Source organism: Pholcus phalangioides, unplaced genomic scaffold, assembly GCF_987345545.1.
Source record: "Pholcus phalangioides strain wild (caught in Gottingen) unplaced genomic scaffold, Ppha-v1.0 ptg000009l_1, whole genome shotgun sequence".
Taxonomy (NCBI): Eukaryota; Metazoa; Arthropoda; class Arachnida; order Araneae; family Pholcidae; genus Pholcus; species Pholcus phalangioides.
Window position 1 is genome coordinate 8,635,344 of NW_028301602.1, and position 26,891 is coordinate 8,662,234.

Genomic DNA, 26,891 nt, shown 5'->3' on the forward strand with positions numbered 1-26,891 from the left:
ATAATGCAGCAGTAGGAGTTGCCAGCTTTCATTTTACGGTGATGCTTTCCAAACTTCCTATGGGCTGTCAAAGTGTCGTGCGATCGCTTCTTTTCTTAAGCAGTTTTGCGTAGTCATACTTCAATACTCGAAAGTTTCGGAACTCGTCGCATTCTGACGAGGGGAAAAAACGTTTGACACTTGGTGCACATTGCAACAACTCGTCACAAGAAAGCAACCCACCTCTGAGGGTTTCATTGATTATGAACAGTAAATTAGTCCCTTACGATCTGGAAGACTGAATTACTTACTGGATAGATTCCGTACTCGTCATGAGTTTCGCAAAGAATTGTCAAGGCACCGAGGTATCGCATTGCGCATTCAGACTAGGGCGTAGATGGATCAACGTGAAAAGACGCGGGTTGTTGTCACATGTGTACAACATGACTGTAGTAAACCGTTTGATCAAAATCAAAGAGGTAAGGCCTATTCATACGCAATATTGAACATCCGCGTCCTAAAATGGACAAAGTTACTGACACTTGGGCATAATATGCATAGAGCACACAAATAGAAGCTTGAAGGTTCCATAATTGGACAGCTGAAGTGCTTCCTAAGGCCTCGTTCCATTTCCCTGGGATCTAAATAATCATCTCATTTTTTTCCCCTCCATATCCAGCTGTTTTTGCTTCTCGTTATTGCCAGGGCGGCGGAAGACTTTATAGTGAACTACGCAATGATTTACTGCAACATCGTCTAGTGGTTATGTCTGTAAGGGAACAAAAAAAAGAAGCAGTATAGTGTTTTTGTTTTTATAGGCACTAAAAGTGAGGTAAACACTCAGATGTAGGTACGATACAGCCTTGAGATCATTTCGTGGGACGTTTTGGAAAAAATATTTTTCGGGTTTTATTTTTATTTGAGAACAGCTCGTGTCTGATTACAGCCTCGTCTTCGGTAGCAACATCTTGAAGGATCCGCTGATGACGAAATTTTAGAAATAATCTCAATATGGATCTATCTCGATTTTTTTTATGGCATGAGAATTGAGGATCTCCACTCCCAGAGAACAGAGTTCATCATGGAGAATAGGCATTTTCACCACAGGAAGAGAAGCGAATTCATTTCCATAACCATTCATTCGGTGTGTATGGAATCGTTCTGATGAATAATATGCGTGACGAAACCACCGGAAAAATTCACAGACCAACGAAAGATAATGAAGAAATTTTCGAACGTTCCAAAAACCCCTCGTTTTATTGTTCCCCGTCGCAATACGTGAATACGCAACCCACATCAATTGCATTCATATCTTTAATAACGGACCGAGCACTCAATTTTCACCATAATCACATTCACCAGGAGGACGTCCATCCCACTGCGATACAACCAGAATATTAAAGCAGTTTTACGCGAGACAGTACGTATCTTGCTGCCCACAAGAACGCTGCATGCGATTTTGACCCGGTCGGCCTACCCCAAAGAACTATTACTAGAAAAAAGAAAGGGAGGTGCTATACCATGAAGGCACGGCCGCATCCAACCGACCGAACAAACGCATTGTACGAAGCCCGGAGATTATATGCCTTGCAGGCGGAAGCCCCGCAAAAGCTAATCACAGTTGCGGGGCCCCTTGTGTAGAAATAGAAGCAGGGGACAATCCCATGGGAAGGTGAGGGTTTGACAGTACAAGAGTGAAAAAGAAGCATTGCTCCTGGAAACCCAATAAAGCCGAAAGGAGCCCGACTGGATTGTACACGTTGTCTAATTAATCCCTGTTATACCGGGGAGACATGAGGGAGGACTGCGCGTGAAGGCAAGGGAATAATATCCCACGCAGGACTCTTGCGTTATCACGTTCCTCGCATCAGGCCATGCCAAAAGTATTGGATGGAGACTCACGAATCATGGGACCGGAGGTGGGTCAAAAATTTACGGAAAATGGCAACGCCTCTAGGGAGGACAGACAAGAGATTATTTAGGTTGAGGTGGGGGGCAATACACGCTGGGAACAGGGGATAAGAGCGGGGAAGGATTAAGGTTTGCAGAAGCTGGGTCTATATAATATCTCATTGAAGCAGGACTAGTTTCGGCTGTTTGTTCGGGTTCAGTTATTATATAGGCACAAATACGGAGGATCCCGGATATTTTGGATGAAAGAAAGAGGGGACCAGCTGTCCTTGACAGGGATCTGAAATACGGTATGATCAGTAATGAAAGATAAAGCAAGGGTAAGTGTAAGTGGACGGGGGAAAAATACATCACCCTTCTTTCATTAGAATCAGTTAATCTCCCTACAACAAGGGCAAACTCCATGGATTTATGGGTCCACAAAATTAAAATTTTGTATCCGGAATTCGAAATTTCAGTTACTCGTGATGCTCCAGTAACACCAAAAACTCCAACGTATGCAAGAAAAACATCACGGAATTCCGAAGAAAAACAAATTTCAACAGCTCCAACGAATTCAATCATTTAATTTTTAGAATTGGCACTTTGCGTTGCTCTAAATATTTAACACATAGCAGAAGCACTCACATAGCTTGTTTCTTCACTGCAGGCCCATGGGAGAAGAAAGAGAGACGAAGTCCTGGCAATCAGCCATTCCTCTCTGTCATGTTCTTCTTCCACGTGATCAAACGAGGACTGGAATATTTCATGGTAGCAGACATTCCGGTTATTCAGAAAAATGGGTAAACGGCATGTCACGAATATCACTCAGGTCATGGATTCGAGTAGCGACTGGATGGATTTCAAAGATTACATGGACGCATATTCTTCACAATACATGTTTGCATCTTCTTTCATTCATTAGTACAAATGAACCATCTTGCTGACTCACAATCAACATATTTTCTACCGAAAGAAAAGCTAACATACTTTATTGAATTTAGGGGAGTTATCAAAGACGCTTTTCTACTTTCTGGAATACACACAACTTCAGCGTATCGCCATGGGGCACTTCACGTAAAGTACAAGTTGTGACAGAGGCAGCGAGTAACAAATATCTTTGAAGGATAGAATTCTGTTATAATCGCATTTCGCGAGTATTTTCTATTTATATTTTCACAAGAAACATATTCACAACATGGCCATTTAAAGCCGGAGTATTGGAACCATTTCAGTAATATCACATGAACGAATTGCCTTTAAAATATAATAAATTGCAGATAATCCATAATTTGATGAGAATCAACCAACTCACGGATTACCAAAACTAGAACGGAAGTATAATGAACGGAGGTTTTACGGAATACTTTTTTTAAAACATTTTTGCAAATGATTTCGGATTAAAAGGAATTCATTCGAATTTTGAAGTTACAACATGAAATAAGGTGACGCAGACGGATGTAGATTTAAATACATCATATAAGAGGCGATTCGAATTTCTATTTTGACCGTTTCGTCACGCCACGGCCACAAATCCCTCATAAAAAGCCCACACAAAACGGGGGATTAGTTGGCTGTACAAACATCGAACGCGGAACCGAAGGTTAGTACGCACACTAATCGTTCCGATATCAGGTCAAAGCATACGACTAAATAATAAATCTGTTATTTAGGGACCTTGAATATTGTTTTTGCCGACTTCCAAGCAGTCCGGACCGGACTTGGAACTTAACGCTCAGTTACCACTCACTACATAATACATTGGACGGGCTGTATATTTTTTTACTCTCATGCAATATGCCTGTGTTTACATACGTAAAATAAACGAGTAAATAGCCAGCAGCTTTTGTAATTCACTCCACTGGTTTTTACGAAACTCGAAAAATACATGAAAAATTTCAAAGAAACCTTCAAATGTGTTTTTCTTTTATAATAATAATTTAACCTTGCGTAACGAAACGGCCATTGACGAATGTTGAATAAAATGAAAATATCCGTTCAATTTATTTATCGACCGTATGTTGTTATTTCAACACGCACGAAAAATCCGAGAATTACTTCACAGCCGAAAGACCTCATTCGTCAGATTGCGATGTTAATTTACAAACGATTACCATTAATCCATTTTGGAAACACACTCTAATCTTTTCTTTCTCGCTCTCTCTCTCCGCAGAGATAAAAGGATTTACAGAGGTATAAAAAAAATCACGTGAAAAGATCAAAGATAAATAATAATAATGACAGTATTTATTGGAAACGAAGAAACACGATTCCGTTGAACTCGAAAAACCCAAAGAAAAAGCTCATATAATGAGAAAAAAAAAAAAAAATTCAGGTCGCGAAAATACGCGACAAGAAAGAAAAAGAGGTCGCGCCTTGTCTCAAAAAAATCTTTCGACACTTTTAAGCTTCCGTTACCAAAGACCCGCTTAAATACATTTTCGCATAACAATAACAGTACATAATATAATCATGATAACTGTTTTCCTTTTTGAACGTGCCGCAAATTCAAGTCAGAGCTTAAATCAGTCCCACCTCCCCATAATAATAGTAACGGATTAAGTTATTATAATAATAATTTTTTTTACCCATAAAGAAACATCAGAGTATGGTCATTTATCTAGATTACATTTCATACTAAATTATTGCATAATAGTAAGACTTATTTTCTGCGTTATGAGATCAGCCTTAACTATAATATTTATTGAATGTTCCCCCGCTAAGTTAGTTCATGGCGGCACTTTTTAGTCGAATATCAGCGTCGTAGGGAAATTTAGATTCCTTAATGCTTAATTTTGAACGAATTATGAAATTCGTGTTAAGTTTAAAATTTCAATGAAAATTAATGGCAGAATTTACGAGTCCGGTATTAGAAAAAAATATTTCTCTTTTTCTACTAGGAAACTGGAAAGAATATTGTTGAATAGACGTGACCGCATTGTTGTTGAAGACACCGTTACCTCTATCATTGAATATTCATAATAAAAATATTTTCTAGCAATCATTTTCTTCCCACACAACTCCCTTTCTTTTCCCCTCTGTTTTCTTTCTCCAAAATTAGTAATAAAAATACTGCAATTCTATTTTTATATTGTATGATGAATTGCATTGTTATTCATTTTGCTTCATTGTAACAACCAGTATGGGGCCTTGGTGTTGTTTCCTTGGTGGTTTTCATTCAACCAAAACACAATGTATTGTTTTCATTAACCTTTTATATTAGTAAACTGAAATTGATAACTTCATTTACATTCACCATTTTTGCTATCAGAAAAGTTGTTCTTAAATTCATATCTACTGGAAGCATTGTTGAATGCATTACCGTTTTAAAATTATTGTTTCATTAACGTTTGAAAAAAAAATTGTTGACTAATTGTGCTTCAAAAACCATTGCTGATTTAAATTCTATTCGGAAATTTATTGCCGACTGAAATGCAATTAATTTTGCAAAAAAAAAAAAATTCTTCGATAAGCATTTTCTCCAGTATTACAAAACCACACATCCACCTCGCGAATGTTCTTTCGAGGAACTCTTAACGAATTGGGGAATAGCGGAAAGTGCTGTGTATGTGTTGCGAACCTGGCATGAAGTTTGTTTCTGAGGAATGCCTGTTATGTGTGTGAAAGAAGCACTGGCATGTTTTCTGAATTCGGAAGCACACAAATGAGCAGATTATTTTTCTCATTTAATGAACAAAAGAGTTTCGACGATCCGACGTCATCAGTTCCTCCCCAGAAATCTCCATAAAATTATTTATCGTTCTTTATTCCCCTATTATTACTATAAAAACTGGTTCTACTAGAAAGGAATATCGAAACATTGATTAAATGTTTAACACATGCAATAAAATGTTCTGAATCTTAAATTCATTCATTAGTCCAGCTTCTGGGTCATCCACATGTCGCTTTCATTCGCTAATTTATCGATATGCCAATTATCGGATTCTCATACCCGTCAACAGCATTTACGGAAATATAAAAATTAACGAATTCAACGATAATTTTTGAGTATTGGGTGTTCTATAATACGCATCAAAATTCAATTTCACTCCTCCAAATTTCGTTGAAGAGTGAAAATACCCCCTTCGAATTTAAGGTAATTTTTTTAATAGTTATTTCTCACTTATAAAAAAATCCTTCGAAATTTTGGAGAGGAGTGAAATTGATCTTCAAAATTATATATATTCGGATAAACCTTTGGTATTATATAACCCCCCCTTTAAAATTCCACCAGATACTTTTTCCCCTCCAATCAGAGGCAACGTATTGTTTGAATCGAGTCCAACAGACCCTACCTAGGTCTTTATCGAATGTCTCAATCGGTCTGCGAATTCCATTCTCGGAATCATAAGAAAACAAGACAGTGGGGGGGAGAGAAAGAATTATCTGTAAATATTTTTTTTTCTTAAATCTTCAGGAATGAATACAATGAAGGGAGTTGTCAAAAAAGCATTGCTTCATCTTGTACGAAGGATTATTTAAAAAAAAAACACGTTCTAGGTTAACCGTGCCTGGATGCCTTCATTATCTCTCAAAGAATAATACGGAATGATGGGAAAAGAAAAAAGACCAGAACACTTTAAAAGGAGCTCCTTTTCTACTATGTAATATCTTTAGTAATCTATAATAGTGTACTAAGATCCTATCCAGCGAACCGTTGGCCACGTAGCCTAAGATTATAACCGATACGAAAGAAAGGCCCGGTGGTTCGTTTTTCGATATAGCGATATTTTTTTTTTCCCATGGCCAGACTTGTATGTATTAAGACCGAGAGAGCTTTCTCTCGCCCTTGCGGTCAGCGAACAACAGGTCCGTCCATACAATAAATATCTTTTGTGCTCACTAATCTATTATTTTCATGTTTTAGGTCGTGCTTTTGTTTTTAAATCGTGCCGCCCCGGTGATTTCATACGTCCCATAACGATTAAGACTTGAATCGTGGCCGCTGAAATGGAAGTCTTTGAAATACAATTCTCATGACGGTTCAAATAATCGATATATAAGCATAAGTAACTCGGAAGTCGACACAAGGGTTCGGAATACTTTTTTTTGTATTATTTGTAACTTTGTTCGGGCAGTTCGTGGAATTAGATGGAGCTCAAAGACGCCGTTTCCCCACTTCGGACGAAAAAAAGAGACAAAGAGATTGATGGATTTTCGCATGGATACCCGATATAATCAAGGAGATTTCCGCGATTTATTCATTATAGTTTCGTTTCGGTACATCATGTTGTGAGTCGGCCTCTAATAAGCTGATGACTGATATGCACGACAAGAGCGACATCAGCGTATGACACAGAACACGAAATTCTTCAATAATAATGAAAACTAGTTAGTCAGCTTATAATATTGAGTCATCAAGCCAATATCTACCTATGCTATATGAGACTAAAAGATGAAAGAAGGGCGGAAAAGAACAAAATAGAATCTCAAGTAGCTTTACCAAGAGCTGAACCGGAAAGACGTTTCCTGTGTTCTAGGGTTTCAGAAAACTTTTTGGACACGCTATTCCGTGAGTTCATTTCGCGAAACCGTACATACATGGATAAATAAAAACACACCAGTATATGAGAGAGAGACAGCAACAAAAGACCATATTATATGTATGAGATGACGTTTTGACAATATTTTACCGACACGCAAAAATGCTTCGATGAGGAAGAATGAAATATTCTGGCCGTACATATGTGCTTAAACACAAAGAACCACTCAGTAAAATACTTCATATGTAAAGCCGTTTTTTTTTACTTCTCTGAAAGACTTGAACACCCGATTCCTAAAAAGAAAAAAATTTCAGAGACGAAAAAAAGGTAAATTGCTATTTAAAAACACCAAAAAACCTGAAATAAATACCCATCGTACTTGCTTCTGCTGGAAACTACTAAAAAAGCATTTGGGAGTTGAACACAATGGGGGAAGACATCATTGAAGATAATTCCTTTTTATAAAAAGCTAAGAAATCAAGGATCTAAGGATTTATTTTTCCTGAATAAAGCATGACCTATGGACACAAAAACCTCGCTAAACATCTTTTTCTGAATTTTTGAAACGACTGGGTGTAGTGCGGCCGGCGGGCGGTTCACGCGAAAACGCTTCACGAACACACAAAAACGGATTATTATCATGATGATGATGGTGGTGGTGCTTCCTCTCCTCGACTATGTATCATCAAACCTTCTTTTATCGTTTGTGGAAATGATTTATCTCGTGGAAGGGAAGGTCTTTCTAGGAGCTGTGGAATTGTGTATTATAAGACTGGAAGCTCTATATATAGTATAGCGCGCACAAACATCCACCGATATAATCAATCAGATGCGCGGAATAGCAGCACAGCAACCACGTAGTTCCCGCCTTTCATATATATCCAGGCAAGAGAAGTGCGCCCTGACATGAAATTAATCTCGAAGCGGTCATGCATAACCTACGGCCTGCATTCCATCAAACATAGCCCCGATCTTTGAACAAAAGAAAAAAAAAAATAGAAAAATAAAAACAAATAAAAGTATAGAAAAAAACGGGGAATCTTGGCTGGCTTATGTTATATATATGAGAGAGAGGAGAATAACATACGAGAGAAATTCTTGCAGTGACACCTAACACGGATACCATATTTGTTGCTATCCCGCTCCATAGTTCCCCTTAATATTGCTGTTGTTTTCCCGTAGGTTTCCTGTTTTCCTCATACCAAGTATTTACTACGATCCATCTTGGTTAGCAAATTGAGAGAAACCCATGGGTTACTGAACACAGTGACCATAAAATAGGGCTTGACCAATCCCAGGCGCCAGGTCACCATGGCGACTAAAAAATTGGTACTACCGCCTATATAATTTGCGTGTGTGAAAGGGGGGTGTTACTTAATTAGAGTCTGGGAATAGCATAAAATGTTTGGATCTTTATAAATCAGCACATATATGCTGATATGAATGTTTGGAAATACCTTTTCATATCAGCATATTTGTCAACATGAAAAAGAGTCGCTATGCACTGGAAAAGTCAGAAGAAACATTACTTTGGACCTGTTTTTCTTAGGTGAAAAATTTTTGGTTCCTAAAAAATTGTTGCGGTGCCTAGATTTTTTTCGTGATTTGTCAAGCCCTGCTGTAAAATGTTTATTGAAAGTTATATTTAACCAGGGCTTGACAAATCGCAAAAAATCTAGGCACCAGAACAATTTTCAGGAGCCAAAAACTTTTCACCTGAGAAAAACAGGTCCAAAATAATGGTTCTTCTTAGTTTTCCAGAGCATAGTGACTCTTTTAGGCACCGGAACCTGGAGGGCTGAGGTAATTTGACCCCCCCCCCCCACACACACACAAAAAAAAATCATGAATATACAATGGAACGCACCATTCCCCCTCCTCTGTACGGGCTTGAGTACCGTGTATATACGGGACGAATGGCGATTTTCAGCTCCCTCAATGTTTTTTTCATGTCGGCGCCTCTGGTGACCCTTTTTCACGCTGGCGTTTATGCTGATACAAATTCCAAACACCTTGTGCTGTTCTCAGACTGCAATTCAGTAAATACGAAAAGAAAATCTTAGTACCAATTTTTTTAGTAGCCGTGGCGACCCGGAGCATGAGATTTGTCAAGCCTTGTATTTAACTAGTACAAAGTGTCTTAGAATTTTAATCATAAGATGATGAAAAAAGTCATTCAGCCGTTGTATCGATAAATAGGACATATTCAACCGTAAATTAAAGCTTGTATCATTTCTAGGGTTCAGCGGGAAAGGGGGGCGAGAGAGAAGGATCATCAATTCGAAAAACTTCGATTCCTTATGTATTTCGATCAGCTAATAATCCTCTAATCTCGAAGTTCTAAATATTGTTCTCCGAAGAGAAACGAACTGAGATGTGAAAATTCCGACTTGAAATGAATTTCCCAAAGATAAGAAATTTATCGTTCAGAAAAAAAAAACCCCTTTCAAGAGGACTTTTTCCTCAAGTTCAATAATAGCATTCAAAAGCAATAAACACGACTCTGTCTCCCCCCCCCCCCCACGTTCTCTTTTAAGTCTCTCACATACAGAACGAACAATAAATAAATTCGGTGCCAGAAAATTGTTATTGCGAATTGCAGTTAACATTAAGAGCCACTGACGCCAAAATAACTGATAATTTATCCCTTTTCTTTTGGCGAATAACCGAAAATCCTCGTAAACAGAGATAGGATCAGAAAACCCAGTCACTGATTTACGCTTTCAACCCCCCCCCCCCTTTATTCTATTTCTTACACGATTTCTCGTGACGCCCCGATGGCCACAAGTTTTCCAGGCCGTTGAATTACGTTCTTCTCTGATCCTATTTATAATGACGCCTTTATTTTTTTCTTCTTTTCTTCGAGAAAATTCCAGAAATTTATAAATTTAATTTTTTCTATGTTAACATTAATTCTTTGAAGGAAAAAAAAATATTGAAGTTTCAGGATTATCAGCTGTGAATTGTGCACAAAACCCAAGAATTGAAGACTTTTACTTGAAACAGAAGAAATTAGATTTTGCGCACTAGCTAAGAAAACTAGAAATTCATAGTCATAAATAGAAAAGAGTGTTATTAAGAAAACTTCGAGGAAACTGATATGGCCGGCACTTCACCGCTACCATCATCATAATCTACCAAAACACTACATTTGGGCCAGCTCCGGTAAGCACGTGACTATAATCACCATACGGCGGCCTCTGAGCCCGCATCCGGGCTACAATCACTATCAACAGGAAGAAAAACACATCAGTAAGTGGAAAGCCACTAGAAAATATAGGCAAGTGATTGTGGCGGAGAAACATTATCTTTCTCCTCTAGGAAAAAAATAAATAAATAAAAGAGAAGTCTGGAAAGTTGCAGATAACACATGATCAGTGATTTCATTCACCGAATCACTGATATAACCTATCAGGACGGTTAACTAACAACAAGTTGGCTATTATTCCTTATCGTTGAATCGGTTAACGTTGAGGGGAGGGGGGGGGGTATGGGAACAATAACACATGTGCGTAAAATAAATTATTTGTTAGTTCAGCTGAAAAGTAATTACGATAAAAGTTGGTTAATACCTCAACGCCTAATGATGTCATTCTTTGGAATATGTTGCAATTTTTTTTTCAATGATTAAGCAATCCGAAAATCCACCTATTCAGGAAGCCCGGACAGGCATAGACGTCTCTCTGCGACTTGAAAAGATTCAAAAACCACAATAAACAATACATATACCTCTCTCTCATATCTGAAACACGGTGGGAAGGTACCCATTTCGGATTTGAGTCGGGTGACCAGATTTCAATAGGATGGGAACCGGAACATCCACCTAAGTATAGCCAAATTATGTCTATCACGAACTAAATATGAACAAATTTTTGAAACAATTCTACAGCTGGTCAATTTATGGCGGAAAAAAATTTACCAGCAATCTGTAAAATACAGTAAAAGTCCGTTATAATGAGTGATTGTCAAATACCTAGTGTTAACGATGCAAAAAATATTCGGTTATAGCGAGCTGAACATTAGGAAGCATTCGCTATAATGTCAAAAGAATTCTCAAAAAAAGTCAGTTTTTTTTTCTCTCTCTCTCTTCGAGAATTAAACATGGTGTCTCTTTTATCACGGCACATGCTGCTCGTAAAAAGAATGGATACAGAAAAGTCAGATTATTTTAATCTTTTCTTCCTATTTATACAAATGGGTTATGTCACGATTTTATTCGACCTTCATCTCTTCTAGTAACTGCGAGACCACAGGACCAGAAGTTGCAGTTTAAAATAATTTCCGAATGACTGACGTGGTAATAAAACTTTGCGATAAGCGGGAAAATTTCGACGAATCCATACAGCCATGGAAGTTAGCAGCGATATACTAACTGAGACTTAGATGTTCGGTTGGTCGAATAAATCACTTTCATAATAAGGAATTCTATGCAAAAACATCTTTGTCAATTAACAAATGTGAGACCAAAAAACAATTTCATGTCTGCTCATTCGTTAACATTAGAACAAAACGATCTAAAAGACGTTTTAATGCTGATAAAAAAGCAATTTTCTACAATTCCATAACCTGACAGAGAAAAAAAAATGTCAGTTCGCTTATAACAAGAAGTCCGTTATAATGAAAATTTCCTTCGCGATTGTGAATTGTCGGTATAACGGACTTTTTACTGTACTTCACATGATATCGAATACCATACGAAGTACTATATTTTGCTTTTTATACTACAATGAGAGAACGTTTACACCCCCCCTCAGCCTCACAGCAGCTGAAAACCCTGGATCGATGGCAAATCTGCCAATTTTAACTCACAAATCCAATATAAAAATTTTATATTTTTTGAAACTCTTGAATTTCTTTTTTTTTACTCTATAGACTTTCTAGAGGCCCTTAAATTTTTTATCTTCTTTCGAAACTTCTCTGAAAAGCTAAAGGGGAGAAAAAAATGGTTATAATTCCACACTTGGTGACAAGACTAAAGGAGGGTGGCATAGGATTTCTCACCATCTCTCCATTCTCCTCAATTTCAAACTCGGTTTCTGCCAACTCAAAGGAAAGAGGAACCAGCTGGATTATTTCCGAGTTTTCCCGACCTCGCTTTTCTCTCTTCTCTTTTTTTCACACGGATCTCTCTCTTCTCCAGAAGTCTAGCAGCAGTTATACAACAAGAGCTCGACAAATAAAATGCCAGTCAGGCAAGCAAGGCAGGCCTTATAAGCGCCCACTGACGTAAAAGGCTCTCTCTCTCCCAGAGAGAGGAAAAATCTCAAAGGGAAAGCGAGCGCGGGAAAAATAAAAATAATAAATTTGAGTGACAGAAACGCCAGGGAAGTCGTAATCCCATGCAGCTTCATCCAGCCTTTTTCCTCAGTCGAAATGTGACGCAGTCAGCCTGCATCACGAGAGAGAAAAGAGACAAAACAGCTGACGCACGTTTCCCGTGGGCCAGGCAAAAAAGCTCTTTGCTGCTGGTTTCTGTATCCCTATTACTAGTTTTGCTCCGCCTCCGATATTATGTGTTACATGCCGTTGCCTACATGAAAGACGTCACCGAAATTACGCACGGATCAGACCAGTCACCAGCTGTCTGTCCACGCAATACCTAGATTAGGATTCCAAAACGAACCCACATTCATGCAACCTCAAATCCGTTGCATGCTAATGATGTTACGCGATGAATCAAAATCACGAACTCATGCTCTTTTTTTTTCAGGCAGTGGTTTCGATGACTATTTCCGTCGAAATTCGAAGAGTTCATTTTTGTTCTCTGAAGAGAGAAATTTATTTTTAATTGTAATATGTTAATTATATCTTTACAAAATAAAATGCATAGAAGATGATTAATGATAACGCATTATCAAGGAAATAATTAAAAACATTTTATCGAATTTTATTTTCAAAATCACAAGACTATTTATTATTTTTCAAAAGATACTGAATATCATTCCGAAATATATTTAAAAAAGCAAAACATAACTGAACCTTCAATTTCAGAAATTCAATTAAGGATAAAAAGCATTATTTTACTACTTGGAATATGTAATTTTCCCCACCGATTCTGGGCATGGAAAAAATTATCATTTCTTTTATAAATCGGTGCATGAAAATGTATTCGGCATGTGTGAGTGGATATATACTGTATTTTGAATTTATCACGATACTTTTCTTCTGTGCAATGTGGCAACTGTTTTATATTTATTTCTATAAAAAATTATGAGCAATTTCAATTATTAGTTATCTAAACGATTCATAGGAAAATCATGGATCGTTAGTAAAAAAAAACCACCGAAAACCATCCAGCAAGATCAAAAGGTCATCATAGATGAGAAATATGATCTTTGCTGTACATTCTCTCAAGCAAAAATTCTTATAAACACACAACCCGACGATAACGTATATGGTCCTAAATAAAACGTACGCTAACGTCAACGGTCAATAAAATTTATGAGCTTGTGGGTAATTGAAATGAATACATTTCAAAAAGAACCTGCCAAGATAATCAGCGTAAAGATAAGTTGGACAAATGAAGCTTATCTATCTGAGAATTAGATGCGTAATAAGTTTCTACCAATGATGTACAGGAAAGAAAAAACCACACATTAAAATTAACGTATTTCTCGGAATAAGCGCCACATATTTATACACTTCCAAAGAATTACAGTTTCCTTCTTTTTTACAAAAGGCTTACATCAGGGCTGGACAAATCCAAGTTGCCAGGACGCCACGGTGACTAAAAAAATCAGTATTGGCGCCTTAAATTTTCTAAATATGGTTGCTAAATTCGATTCTAAGGGTACCACAAAATTTCTCGATTTCATTATGCTACATGTTTTAACATGGAAAAAGTAAAAGAAAATATTATTTAGGACCGTTTTTCTTGAGCAAAATACAACGTTGGGCTCCTAAAAAATCAAAAGCTGGCATTTAAATATCTTTTCAAGCCTTGGCATACATTAAAAAAACGCACTCTAAATATCTACAACTCTCTTGTAGCACCAGTTCTGAATAGTTGAAATGCAATTCAATTCAATTACTCAATATTCAAACGTTGTCGGGTGGTTTTTAGATTCTTCAAGATATTGTTTTTAAAAATAAAAGTTAACGTGTGCGGCGCATCAGTGTCAGCGCACGCAAGACTTTTTCAAAACATAAGCACTGAGATGTTTACTCGAAGTAATACGGTATTCCAACATACTGACCCGTAACTATCACGACAAAAATATAACTCATTCAAAGTCTACGAATGTCCCAATTTTAGTCACGAACCTTAGAAAGTGGAAAAAAAAAAAACAACTGAAACCGGGTATGAAAATTTTAGAACTTATTTTTTGGAATAATTGCATAAAATGAAAGAAAATGGCCAAAAATTCAATTGAAACAGCACTAAACGAGCCTGAAGCATTTCATTAGTAAAGATAAAATAATCAAGTGAAACAAATCCTTCATTATTCCTACCGAATTCATTATTTCAAAATTAAACTACAAGCGGCAAACAAACGAGATACGCGATTAAACTTAAGTTTTAAGAAATAATGAAGCAGCCGAGTAGTCAGTCGTTTATCAGCAGCCATAAAGAGCAAGCTTAGCAAGAAGTCCGTGTGAGCAGCATTCACGTTGCATTAGATTTTTCTAGTTACTAGCTTAAAAACGAGGACATTTTTTTCCCCCTTTTTTTTCTTACGTTGTTGAACTTCTCCATTTTCTTGTTAAGAGCATAATACGAAGTGATCAGCAAAATAATCCTTTAGGGAATTTTACAGTATTAAAAAAATAATAAAATAAATGAATATAAAATAAAGATTAAATACGGAACTACCGAGATTTCCAATCGATTCATTTCAGTTTTGTTTAAAAGCGCCCCCGTCTTCTTTTCTTTTTCTGCTCGACTGCAATTTAGCATTAGTCAAAAGATTTAAAACTAACGTGAAATAAGATTAAAACGTCATCAGAGGAGACAGAAGCAAAAACAACCCTGATGTAATTTTTTTAAAGTATTAAATAAACTTGAAAAAAATATTTTTGAAAATTTTTTATTTTACAAATTCTTTTTATTTTTCTTGAAATAATTGTATTTTTTCCCCTCTCATTACAGTGTAATTAGTGTTGCGGAGAAATGCACTCTTAGTCTTCCAAACGGTGTGCCGTGACCCCAAGGGTGTCGTAAGGTATTTTGTTCATATACATAATTATATTGAGCTGCGATTCCCAACCACTGTGTCTCGGCATTTTAGGCGGCTACCTAAACGTCTTGACTTTTATGTGTTCATTTTTCTATGAGATATTTGAAATTTCAAAAGCAATGCCCTGAAGTGAAAGTCGGGGTTTATCCCATATAACGAAACATTACGAACATTTTTTTTGTGAAGTCACTGTTACAGTAGAACTTTGATGGTAACATTACTACTTGATACGTTAAGCTACAGGAATCACGCTCACATATATGTGACGCCACGCTCAAGTCCTACGTCAGTATATGTGGCATGCGATTTTTAACTGTTTATGACAACTGTTTGCACCAAATAGTGTCGTAAACAGATTGATGTCATATTAGAATAATAAAAAAATCCGGGCATTGAAGTTCTATTTTCCTCTGAGATCCTGGTAACGAATGTGCCAACCACCATTAACGTCACTCTTAGTTTTTTTTCTGGATAAATTAAAAAAAATAAATAAAAATTATCAAGAATCTTTAGAAATACCATCCATATTGTATGTATTTCGAAGAGTAATGGGTGAATAGACCCCGAAGGGGGGGGGGGGGTAAAAACAAAAACGTAAATTACGTATAAAATATCATTCTACTCTTATAAATGGATAACAACACTTATCCCCGTATGGATATATTCTTCAATCAAATATTTTATCGAAAATAAATCAAAAAACGAAGTTTTTTAATTTATTTTTTCAGTCGAAACGAAGTTTTTTAAACCTAAAAAATTGGCTTATCACTAGCTAGAGGCCAGTTACTTTATTACAAATAAAATATTTATCTTTAATCAATTTCGCACCAATAGTTTTGATTATTTTGAGTCTCACGGCTATGTAAATGAATGTGAATACAAGATATACTAAATATGGAAAAAGAATTATAGAGACATGTAATTTTTTGTCACCAGAAAAAGATAAGCAATGCATGAAGTAGGCGACAACGTATTCTTATCCGATGAAAAATGAGAATCGAGACGTGAATATGAAGCGATGTTTTTGGATCCAATTATTTTTATTGCAATTCAGTCAAAAAAAGAGAAAAAATTCACGTTGAACAATAAATTAATAAATGAAAGATGCGGTAAGACCAAGAACTACAGCTGCAAAAAAAAAAAAAAAAAAAAAAAATTAGAGAGAGAGAGGAAAAACTATTTTACAATACGGACAGAAGAAAAAAAAATTCAGCAGCAGCCACGAGAGGATTCCTCACTCCGACCGACAGATTGGAAAATAAATTTGTTTTGAAACATAATTTATTTTCAACACACAGGAATTCCATCAAGAATTTATCTTTTTTTAAAAAAAGAGAAAATTGATAAAAAAAATTTGAATAATAAATAAATCAAAAAAGAGGGAAAACTAAGAGATCCAGTCTCTTTCACTTTATGTACTAAAACTAATTTGCTTGTCAAATTCCTCTCCATCACATCGGGAAGTTTCGTAAAACTCCTCCCCCTCCGACTCTCCTCCTCTATCATTTTATCTTCTTTTTTTTTCCTCTTTCTTGGCTGTTTCTCTCTTCCACGTTCAAACATTTAACAAAATTCAGAACCTTCTAGAAAAACGGGTTCCCGCGACACCTTTAGCAATTTATAAGAAATTTCCTTAAGGGGGGAACCGCAGGTGCATGCATGCATGCGGGAGTACGTAGTACTTTATACACTCTATATAACTGCAATATACACATTTTTCTTATATAAATTCGAAATTTTTTTTATGAGAGCAAAGTGGGAAAATATTCTACTTTTTTCGGAAGCCATATGGGACTAAAATTTATTTGGTTCCCGTAGAAATACATACATACTATTCCGTCATTATTGTATTACCATAACTCAAGTCAATGGATCGATTACGATTATTATATAACATTTGCGCAATCGATCGTTGTTAAGAAATCATATTTTTTTTCCCAACAATTTGCAGTAGAGGCTCTACATGACAAATTTTCCTGCACAATGAAATTTTAAATATAAGGCTCGCAGTTTAATATTTATTAAAAACTATTTTTTTGCATTGATTTTTTTGGTGGAATGAAGCCACTTCATTCGTATTGAAATATGAGTGGACATAATTTAGCTCAATTAAATTTCGTCAAATTATAATAAATAACCATTACGATTGTGGGAAAAAAATTTATTAAAAGACTAATCGGAAAAAAATTGTTGACGGAAGGAATTTATAAAAATATTGTTATAGATTATAAAAAAAATAAGTTGATAAAATCTGCGTTTTCGTTATTTTAATTTATAAATAGTGCTTATCAATTTAAACTAGAATAAAAAACTATTGTAGGATGCATATCATATTTTCGTAAAATTATTTAGGGGCGCAATTTAAACGAACGCAAAACATCCGTAAATGATCAATTTCTCCACAAAATGGCGTAATTAACATCCACAAAAAAAGGAAGAAATCTTAATCAAAGTATCCAAGTACTTGATAGGGATATAGTCAATATCATTTGCGTCCAAGTATATTTAATCCATTGATTTACGACCTTCACTGGCGATAAAATGAATACGGCGGTATTTTTTTTCTTATGTACTGAACGAAAGAAATAGCAGGTAATAAAATATTGTAATATTTAGGAAAAGTAATGGTTACGTATCAATCAAACAGCGAAAGTCATACTACAGGAATGAAAATATTAAACCGTTTCAATCAGTGAATGAATACAGTGATGAACTGTATCATTGCCCAATTAGAAACACATGAAATTAGCTTAGGATAATATCCTGAGGCACTGGATACGAATAAAACATTGAGAGTGGAGAAGAATGGGTTGCCGTCCCGTATACACACATTAGCGTGTGGTAGATTGAATATTCATAAATTATTAGGGGGCGAGAACGAACTCAAATACACAGGGCTTAAAGGTTCCGGCACGGTATCCATTATTTTTAAATAATTAAAGACAAAAGTTTGTTTTTAAACATTTTCCTACGGCCGATTTACGGTCACACAATACTCAACATGAAAAAAAATGATTAATAACTAATGAAAAAATTCTGTTTAGAAAACACATTAGAAACTGAGTATGTCAATTAACAATAAAAATTTTTATTTCTGCAGCATACGGATATTTTGTGTGATTAAAATTGATAATTTGCATACTTTAAATATCTAAATATTTCAAAAGTTTTATTTTACTAAATACTAAATAAAATTAAAATTTCAAAAAGTAAATGCAACCGATACATTTTAATTGAAAAAAAATTTCAGTTCATTAAAAATTTGAAATAAAAAAGAATTATTTGCTTGATATATATCAATCAAGTTTATTAGTAATGTGTCCTTTGATCTGATCCCGATTTATTTTGATATTGATGACAGAAGGACCACAAAACAAAATTGCCACGGAATTCAATGTCGAATATAGCACCAAAGGAGAAAGATATTATCAGTATCTATTTGAAATCTGATACCCGATAAATATTTACTTGATAATGATAAATTCTCAACAACATTGAGGAGAGAGAACTATTAATCATTATTCTACTCCACGAACATAACATACGCCCACATCATGTACAGAGAACAGCGAGGAAAAGAAAAAGAAGAGTAGAGGAGACCAGGAAGCATGCGCTACAACAGCAGACGAAATTGACAGGGTTCCGATGCCACACGGGAAATGATCAACATAAATTTAACGAATTTTATCCGAAAATCATATTGAAGAAGAAAAAAAAATTTCCACTTACATGTGATCTGTCAACATCTAAAACTGGCGGTGAATCTGAAGAGAACAACAAACTGGTATCCAATCCACCAAAATCCAGGAACCTACTGTTAGATGCAAAATCCAACATGCACAGATGGTTCTTTTCAACTTTATTTCAAATCACCACTCCACGAACAAAAAAAAATCAAGGACGGTTACTTTCAACGATTTCTTTTTTTCACCGATATTTTTATAATAATTAAATTTTGGCAACATACACGAATAAAGATTATCCACAGAAGTGAATTCTCGCACAAGTCACTAAATTCACCAACACACGAACATTAAAAAAAGAAGCAATATAGCCAGAGCACACCAACACACAAAGTTAAAGGACTAGTATACTAGGTAGGCACTGAAGAGAAACGAAAATACACAATATGAATTTTTTTTCTTCTTTCATATGTTCACAAGCAGCACCGAAAAACCCGATGGGAACCGGAGCTCACTGATGGAACCACTGTACATTAAAGTAAAAAAAAATAATAATAATACCGGCTCATGGACTCTTTGTAGATCACAGGGGGGTTCAATAGAATAGAGAGGAATAAATATATTTTTATGGTAAAAAAAAAAATTCCCGGCCAGCCAGAGATTGGTATATTGTGAGAGGAGCAATACAAGGATCTCACCTCCCAGCCACTGTGAGAGACGCTCGGCGAATGACTGACGGGCTTTGCTCGACCGAGCTCGTATGTCGTGTTGGCTCTGGCTCGCTCTCGGTCTGTCAAAGAGAGAGGAAAAGAAGACTTGCATAGAAAGAGAGGCGCGCACCTCACTCACTCTCTCTCTCTCACACACACACACAGCAACACAAGCGCTCTCTGTTCTGACTCTGAAGCGCCTCTCTTCTCTTTTGGAACGAGAGAACCTACCCTTCCATCTACCTTCTCTTTAAAAGAATCTGCTGCTGGCTCTTCAACTGAAAAGGAAGCACAGAGCTGCCACCCGAATGAAGAGCCTATATAACTCTGGTGATGGTAATGGCCGGGGAGAAAAAAAAAGTGGAAGAAAACGTTATAATAAAGAAGGGTTGTGTGTGAGTAGGGATCCTTGATGAATGAAGTAGCAAAAGGACTTTTAAAAATCGGTGATGTGGGATGGCAGCGGGGCTAGTGGGGCCCCGAGAATGAAAGAGAAGGATAGCCCACTAAACAGCGAAAGGAGGGTGGAAAAGAATAGGGATACGCATTCTTGTGAGGATTGGGAGAAGTTGGGCCGTGTGGGGAAGAATGGCTCTAGTCTACAATCTGCAGTTCACCTATATAGAACGTAACGATAGAAATAAAAAAAAAAATAAAAAAAAAAAAAAAGATATTCAACCATCGTTGGTGATGGAGAAACATAGTCGAAGCCACATACAATGGGAATGGGTTGGTATGTAGAGAGAAAAAAAAAAGGGGGGAGCATAAGAGAAGCTTCATTCACAGTATGGACGGTTTTTTTTCCATATTTATTTTCAAAAGTCTCTTCAGCATCCAAAAATCCCCCCCCCCTCTAAAAAATTATAATGGTATAAATCACACCTAGGCATCGTTCTAAGAACTATTATACACAGGCTGCTGCTGCGTATTGATCATGGAATTTTCAATACTCCTAAGTCGGCATTCTGTTTAAATCCGAGGTCATTCCTAGATTATTTTCTAGGAATACCTCTCTATTTTTCCCCCGATTTTATTTCTTCGAATTCGTTTTATCAGACACCGCGTTTTTGCCTCTCTATGATATTTTGATTCAATTCCATTTTTTGATAATTGTTTTAAATTTTTGATTCACTTCTTATCCTCTTTTTACATGAGATATTCGATAATCAAAACCAAACAGCTCTATGGCCTCCACAAAAAAAAGAGGGCGCTAATAAGTCATCAGTCAGTACCTCCTAGATGGCTTACTTAATATGTAATATGCAGACGTGCCAACTTTTGAAATCCAGAAATCCGGAGATTCTCCCGAGGGGGGTACCCAAGCCTTTAACCCGTAATTTTTTTTTCTTTCTTTCTACTCTCTACTAGTATATCCAGCGTGCGGATTTGTCACCAATGTGCATACACGTGGGGAATCGGGACAAATCCATGTTTCTACACCCGGACATCAATTACTATGGCTAGAGAAAATATACTGTAAATGCAATTTTTCATTATCAGTTGTCAAAAAATCCTTGTAAAAACTTTGTTTTACCAACAGAACATTTAAAAAGATGATTACTTTCTACCAGAAGGAACATGGCCCCCCCATGGAAAAAAAGGGTAGAAAGAGCTTTCGCCCGAGTGTTAGAAGAATGAATTTAAATTAATTAAATAATTGAAAAAAATTACGATATAAAACCTCACCTGGCTTTATAAGCATGGAAAAAATGTGTTGAAAATTTCTTTGAATTAAAAAAAAAAAAACATAATAAGTTAACTCAGAAATCAATTCAACGATTAGTGTTCGTTTCCGTATGTGAGAGGGGGGAGGGTTGCACTCATTACTTTGAGGCCACAAGAGGAAAAACATGGGGTCGCAAAGGATCCATAGGCTAAAAAAAATTAAGAAACACCAGAATGGGTGCCAATGCGAATGGACTTTATTTCATAAAAAGACAAATTAACATTAAAAATTTACTACAAAATCGATGTACATGATAAGCAAAGAAAAGGGACTCTACATCTGTCATCAAACTATTTCCAGCGAGAATATTGCTCTGACCATGCGCGTAAATAATGATCAATATGAGCTTGCTTTCCATCATTAATATCATTCATTCTTTTTTAATTAACTAATGTTGCAACAAAAACTACTTCATTTGTAGAAGTAAAAAAATAATTAATATTTTTTAGAAACAAATTTCAATGTGGCCTGCAATTAAAAAAAAATTATTACTTTATTCCATTTATTCGCATTTATATACTAGTCTTGCACCCCCCCACCCCCAAAAAAAAAAAACCATGATGGACTGCATAACAATATTCCTCTAACAATAGATAATGAGGTAAAGAAAAAGAAATTTCTCTCAAGGACATTCGCGAACAATAATAACCACGTCACTTTTAATAATTTAGTAAAAAATAATCCAACCAATTTCTACAAAATAACAAGGAAAAAAACCATTTTCATACTTTCGAGAACATTTATCGCATTTCATAAATTTTGAGGTTCTTCACCTCCCTCTTTCTTGTGGCTCACAATCAATGATTAATCAACACAGAATTTTTTTAACATTATATCACATTGATTATGTACATATATTATAGCTTATTGACAAAAAAATGAATCGTGACTTTCGAACTGAAATATCACAAAAAATGGACAGAAAATTGTTTTTCTGCAATAACTTCAAAAATACAACTTATCTCAAAATTCATAAAAACATCGATCTTTATTTATACAGGTTTGAAACTAAGAAATAGGATAAAGGTGGGGGAAGAGAGAGAGAGAGAGAGAGAAAACATTATCATAATCCAAAGACAAGGTATGGAACCTGACACCTGCGCCACTTATCCCAAGGCCAATTCGTGATTTCCGTTGAAAAATCCTTATGAAAATCCATTCATGTGAAAAAAAAAAAAAAGATCATGGATGATAATAATGGCAACCGGATCCGTGAATACGTGCTACTTGAACGTGAACTCACTTACCGAGTAAATGAACAAATTCCCACCTCCAAATATAAACCAATGACTCCGTAAAAAATTTAAAAACATTTTTATTTTACGCTACTTTATGGGAGAAAAATCTTATGATTAATATAATCAGAGTTCGGGGATTTTAATGTTTTTAGCATATTTTGCAATCAGATTCTTTTCTCCTTAAAAGTATGTTGTAGTAATTAAACATTTTCTAAAAATTGAGGGTTCAAATCTAAAGTTTATTTTAAGCTGAGTACATGTAAAACGAAAGAATTGAATTTATTTCATTATTGCATGCTTTCAAGTTCAAAAGCAAAAAAAAAAACCAAATTTTAGACAATTTTTAAGTTGAATAGCAGCGATATTATTTCCTTTGGGAAATGATTTGAATAATTTAGTTTTCTAAATTTTTTCAAAAAAAAAAAATTCCTAGTAGAAATTATCTATTTGAAAGTCTGGAATTGAACAGATGTTTCGTATTATAGAAAATCCACATTTGAAAAATTCAGTTTTAAGAGAAGGGATAACGAACTTTTTTGCGTTCGCAATCATACAGTCAAACCCCATTGTAACGCCGCCCGCCCCTCCCTCCGATTTAGCTATTTCGGAGTATGGCTATTTCTATATATATGAAAATTTTTCAGTAATTTAGTAAAAATTTAGTAAAAAATTTAAAAAATTATTAATTATTACATCAACTTGATCTGATGAGTAGCAAACAGTATGTACACATTTTTTCTTTTCAGAGTGTGTGTGCGTTAATTATATTTCATTGATTAAATGTCAAATATAAGAACTGATCTGTTGCCAAGTATATACAAATCCTGAAACCCTTGACGGATTATGCGATCCCTTGAGTGTAATATTTAGAATATGATATGTATTTTGCATCTGTGTTAAGTGTAATGTGTTGGTGTTAAATAAATTCCAATTTCAATCCAAAATGTTATGCATAGGAACATAAACTGTAAGACATCTAATCGGTTCCGTCAAACAAATCAAGTCTATTAGCAAACTTTTAGCCGAGTCTTAGTCGAGTCTTTCTTTCTTTCAAAGCGAGCACAACTCCGGTCTATCACCATGGGCAATTTACTACCGAGTGAATTGTGTCGGAAGTGTGAGTGTGTGTACCTAACGGTCTGAGTGCGTATAAAGTGCTGTATCTGATTTTTCAGTGCTGCCATCTATATTTTAGAAGTGAAGTATAATGATTGAATATTTGTACTGATGCGGTAACAACAATACCATTGTAGGCCTGTTGCTCTCTGTGGCAAAAAAATTTTAATTGGAAGATCAACTCGCATTCGCGTCTCGAAGTTGGGAACTACAGAGAATCAACTTCAGCCGACCACCACTGTGGCAACGGTGGGGTTCGAACCCGGGTTCTCGCAATGAGAGTACACCACTCGACCACCACAGGATTAGTCGAGTCGGTAAACTCTACTAAAATTTTTAACTGCAATAGACAAATGATCGATTAACCCGACCAGCCAAAGTTGAATTTGAATGTCTCCTCAAAATTGAATTGATTGTCCCTCAATTCGGGAAAATGACTCGGTCGATACAGTGCATTCTACCGCGTAACGTGTTAATTCAATGTATGATACCCACTTTCAATGGTGGAAACCCGTTTTGCGAGACATTCATTTATTCAAATCGAGCACAACTTCAATCTATCACCATGAGTAGTTTACTACCGAATGAGTTGTGCAGGAAGTTTCTTTTTTTTTTTTGCTTTGTTTTGCGAGACGAAAAAAATTCGTCCGTAATATAGGGGGGTTCTCATTGAAGCCTTTAAAAAAACTTAATTATTATTTGGCCGTAAAAGAGGGGGTTCCACGGTATCTGTGATGGCAATATTAGAGTTTTATGAGTAGGTTCGAAAAATATTTTATTTTTGTCATACATTTCTCAAATAGTCGATTGATTCCAGAAGAGTGCCACGGCACTCTTCTGGTACATATTGATAAGAATGTGATTTCCAATTAGCGTATGGCGTCACCTCAGGAAGACAGTGAAATATCTTGAAATTTGACATGCGGGCAATGCAGATGTATATTCAATATTCCAACTTCATTTCCAAGTGTGATAACGTAAAAAAATTTGAAATCCCTGCTGGAATAAACATTTTATTTGTCGCCTTAATAAAGAGAGAGAGCGAGAAAAGAATTTTCAAAGTTCTCATAAGGTTTCTAGGAGAGTAGAGAGCTCCCATAGAAAAAAAAAAAGAAAAATCTAAATTACATGTATCGGCAAAGAACAAAAGAAAGAAAATGCATTTTATAACAGTATACAGTATTGTTAAATTTCTTTATCCATTGACATCAAGATGACCAGAATTGGAGAAAATGGGAAGTTGTTTTTTTTTTTTTGTGCAAATGGAATATTTCTCATTTTAGACGTTTCACATCCCCCCCCCCACCCCCGTCACGTTCGTTTTTACCAGTGAAGTTCCATAAACACCCACTCAATACATTTCCATCGCTTGAAAGACGTCTTGAAAGGGCACAATCACGGTAAATAACCTTGTTAATTTATATGTGTAATGCATGCCATCGTGGGGTGAAGGCTTTCTCATGACATCTCGTTAAATTAGAACACGGCTGAGGAGCCTATCGGCAGTCAGTCCCGATTCGAGAGGATAACGATTCCTATACGAGCAGATAAATGATTTCTAAATTTTACATATACTGTGTATATATATATATATACACACACATTACAGAAAAACACAAATCTGTGAATCCATTCTACATACAACGTTAAGTCCATTATAGCAGTTTCCCCCTACAAAAAATGGGGAATATCTCATCCGTAATGACGTAAAGTAGTATACTGAAAGACGAAAAAAAATGAGGCATCCTATTTTCAAATGAAATGAGGAGAGGAGACAGCCATTATTATTACACAGGAGGAGATAGATACATGGGAGGGAAGAGACTTTTAAGCTGATAACAGCTTCGAGAAAATCTGTTTCCTCCACATCACCCCATTCATTCCTAAATGCAAAAACAGGAGAACACACAACTAACCAGGATTACTGTAATTCAAAGCGACTAGTAGTAAAATAAGAAATTGACGTCGACAACTTTAGGAGAGAGAAAAAAAGAGACAAGAACCGATTTCCTGAGCGAACTTGAAATCTTTCGATAATAATAATAATAGATAACAAGATGGCAGGGACTTCTTTTTCCCCCCTCTTCTTGGGAAAAAAACACAGGGAATAAAATTCCCTATCATAAAATAAGTGAAAAATCCTATGCCAAGGATCGTCATCAAAGAGAGAGAGAATTCCAAAATCAGTGCAACTTAAAATAATTTTTTTTTCCTTATTTTTCCATTGATAAAAGGATATATCTCCCCAGCGCTTCCAGAGATAATTCCAAATCAAACTTTTCCCAATTCTAATCCCTACATAAAAATCCTAACGAATTCCGACGAATGGAAATCACGAAGTTTTCTAAAAGGAATAAACGATGATGAATAAATAAATAAAGACGAGGGAGGAAGGGTGAAGCAAAAAAGGATTATGATTGCGATTCGAACTAAAATGATTCTTACCCGAAGGGAATCGAGTAAATATTTTAGCACTAAATTACGCACAAATATGTACCCTCTTAAGAAGGGAATTCGAAAATAAAAGAAGGCTCTTGGATAAAAGAGAATTGAATTTTCTATATTTTGTATGTTATCGGAGGAAAAACTTTGCTCCACGTTATTATGTAATAATAATCTTCGTACAGCTTTTCGGAGGAAGAAAATAGTACGTTTAGGAACATTAGGATCGGAAAATTTAAGGAAAGAGAACGACAAATACTAATACGTGTTTCATCAGTGAAATCTTGTTTCAGATCTTTAGAAATCTTGTTTGGAATTGTTTCAGAAAAAACTCTGTTCTATACAAAATGAAAAGCTTTACGTACAACTTCATTTTTCATTTTTTCGTTCTTATTGTAATTTCATCTTGTTGTGAAATTTCATTCCTTTGTTGATAATAATAGCGGA

General features: G+C 35.7%; 1 protein-coding gene across 6 annotated transcripts in view; it reads right to left on the bottom strand.

Annotated features, from left to right (window-relative positions):
• LOC149081709 (uncharacterized) overlaps positions 1-26,891 on the bottom strand; it is a 237,161-nt gene that overhangs the window by 32,714 nt on the left and 177,556 nt on the right. For 2 of the 6 annotated variants that reach the window (XM_089237120.1, XM_089237118.1), the window contains exon 1: positions 19,259-20,054. The exons of 2 other annotated variants lie outside the window; for them this stretch is intronic. In XM_089237120.1, coding sequence (XP_089093246.1) covers positions 19,259-19,366 — 108 coding nt within the window. In that variant the 5' untranslated portion in view covers positions 19,367-20,054. Of the gene's footprint in view, positions 1-290; positions 449-12,353; positions 12,500-19,258; positions 20,055-26,891 lie in introns of those variants that run through there. 2 more of the 6 variants (XM_089237121.1, XM_089237119.1) reach the window with 2 other exon arrangements.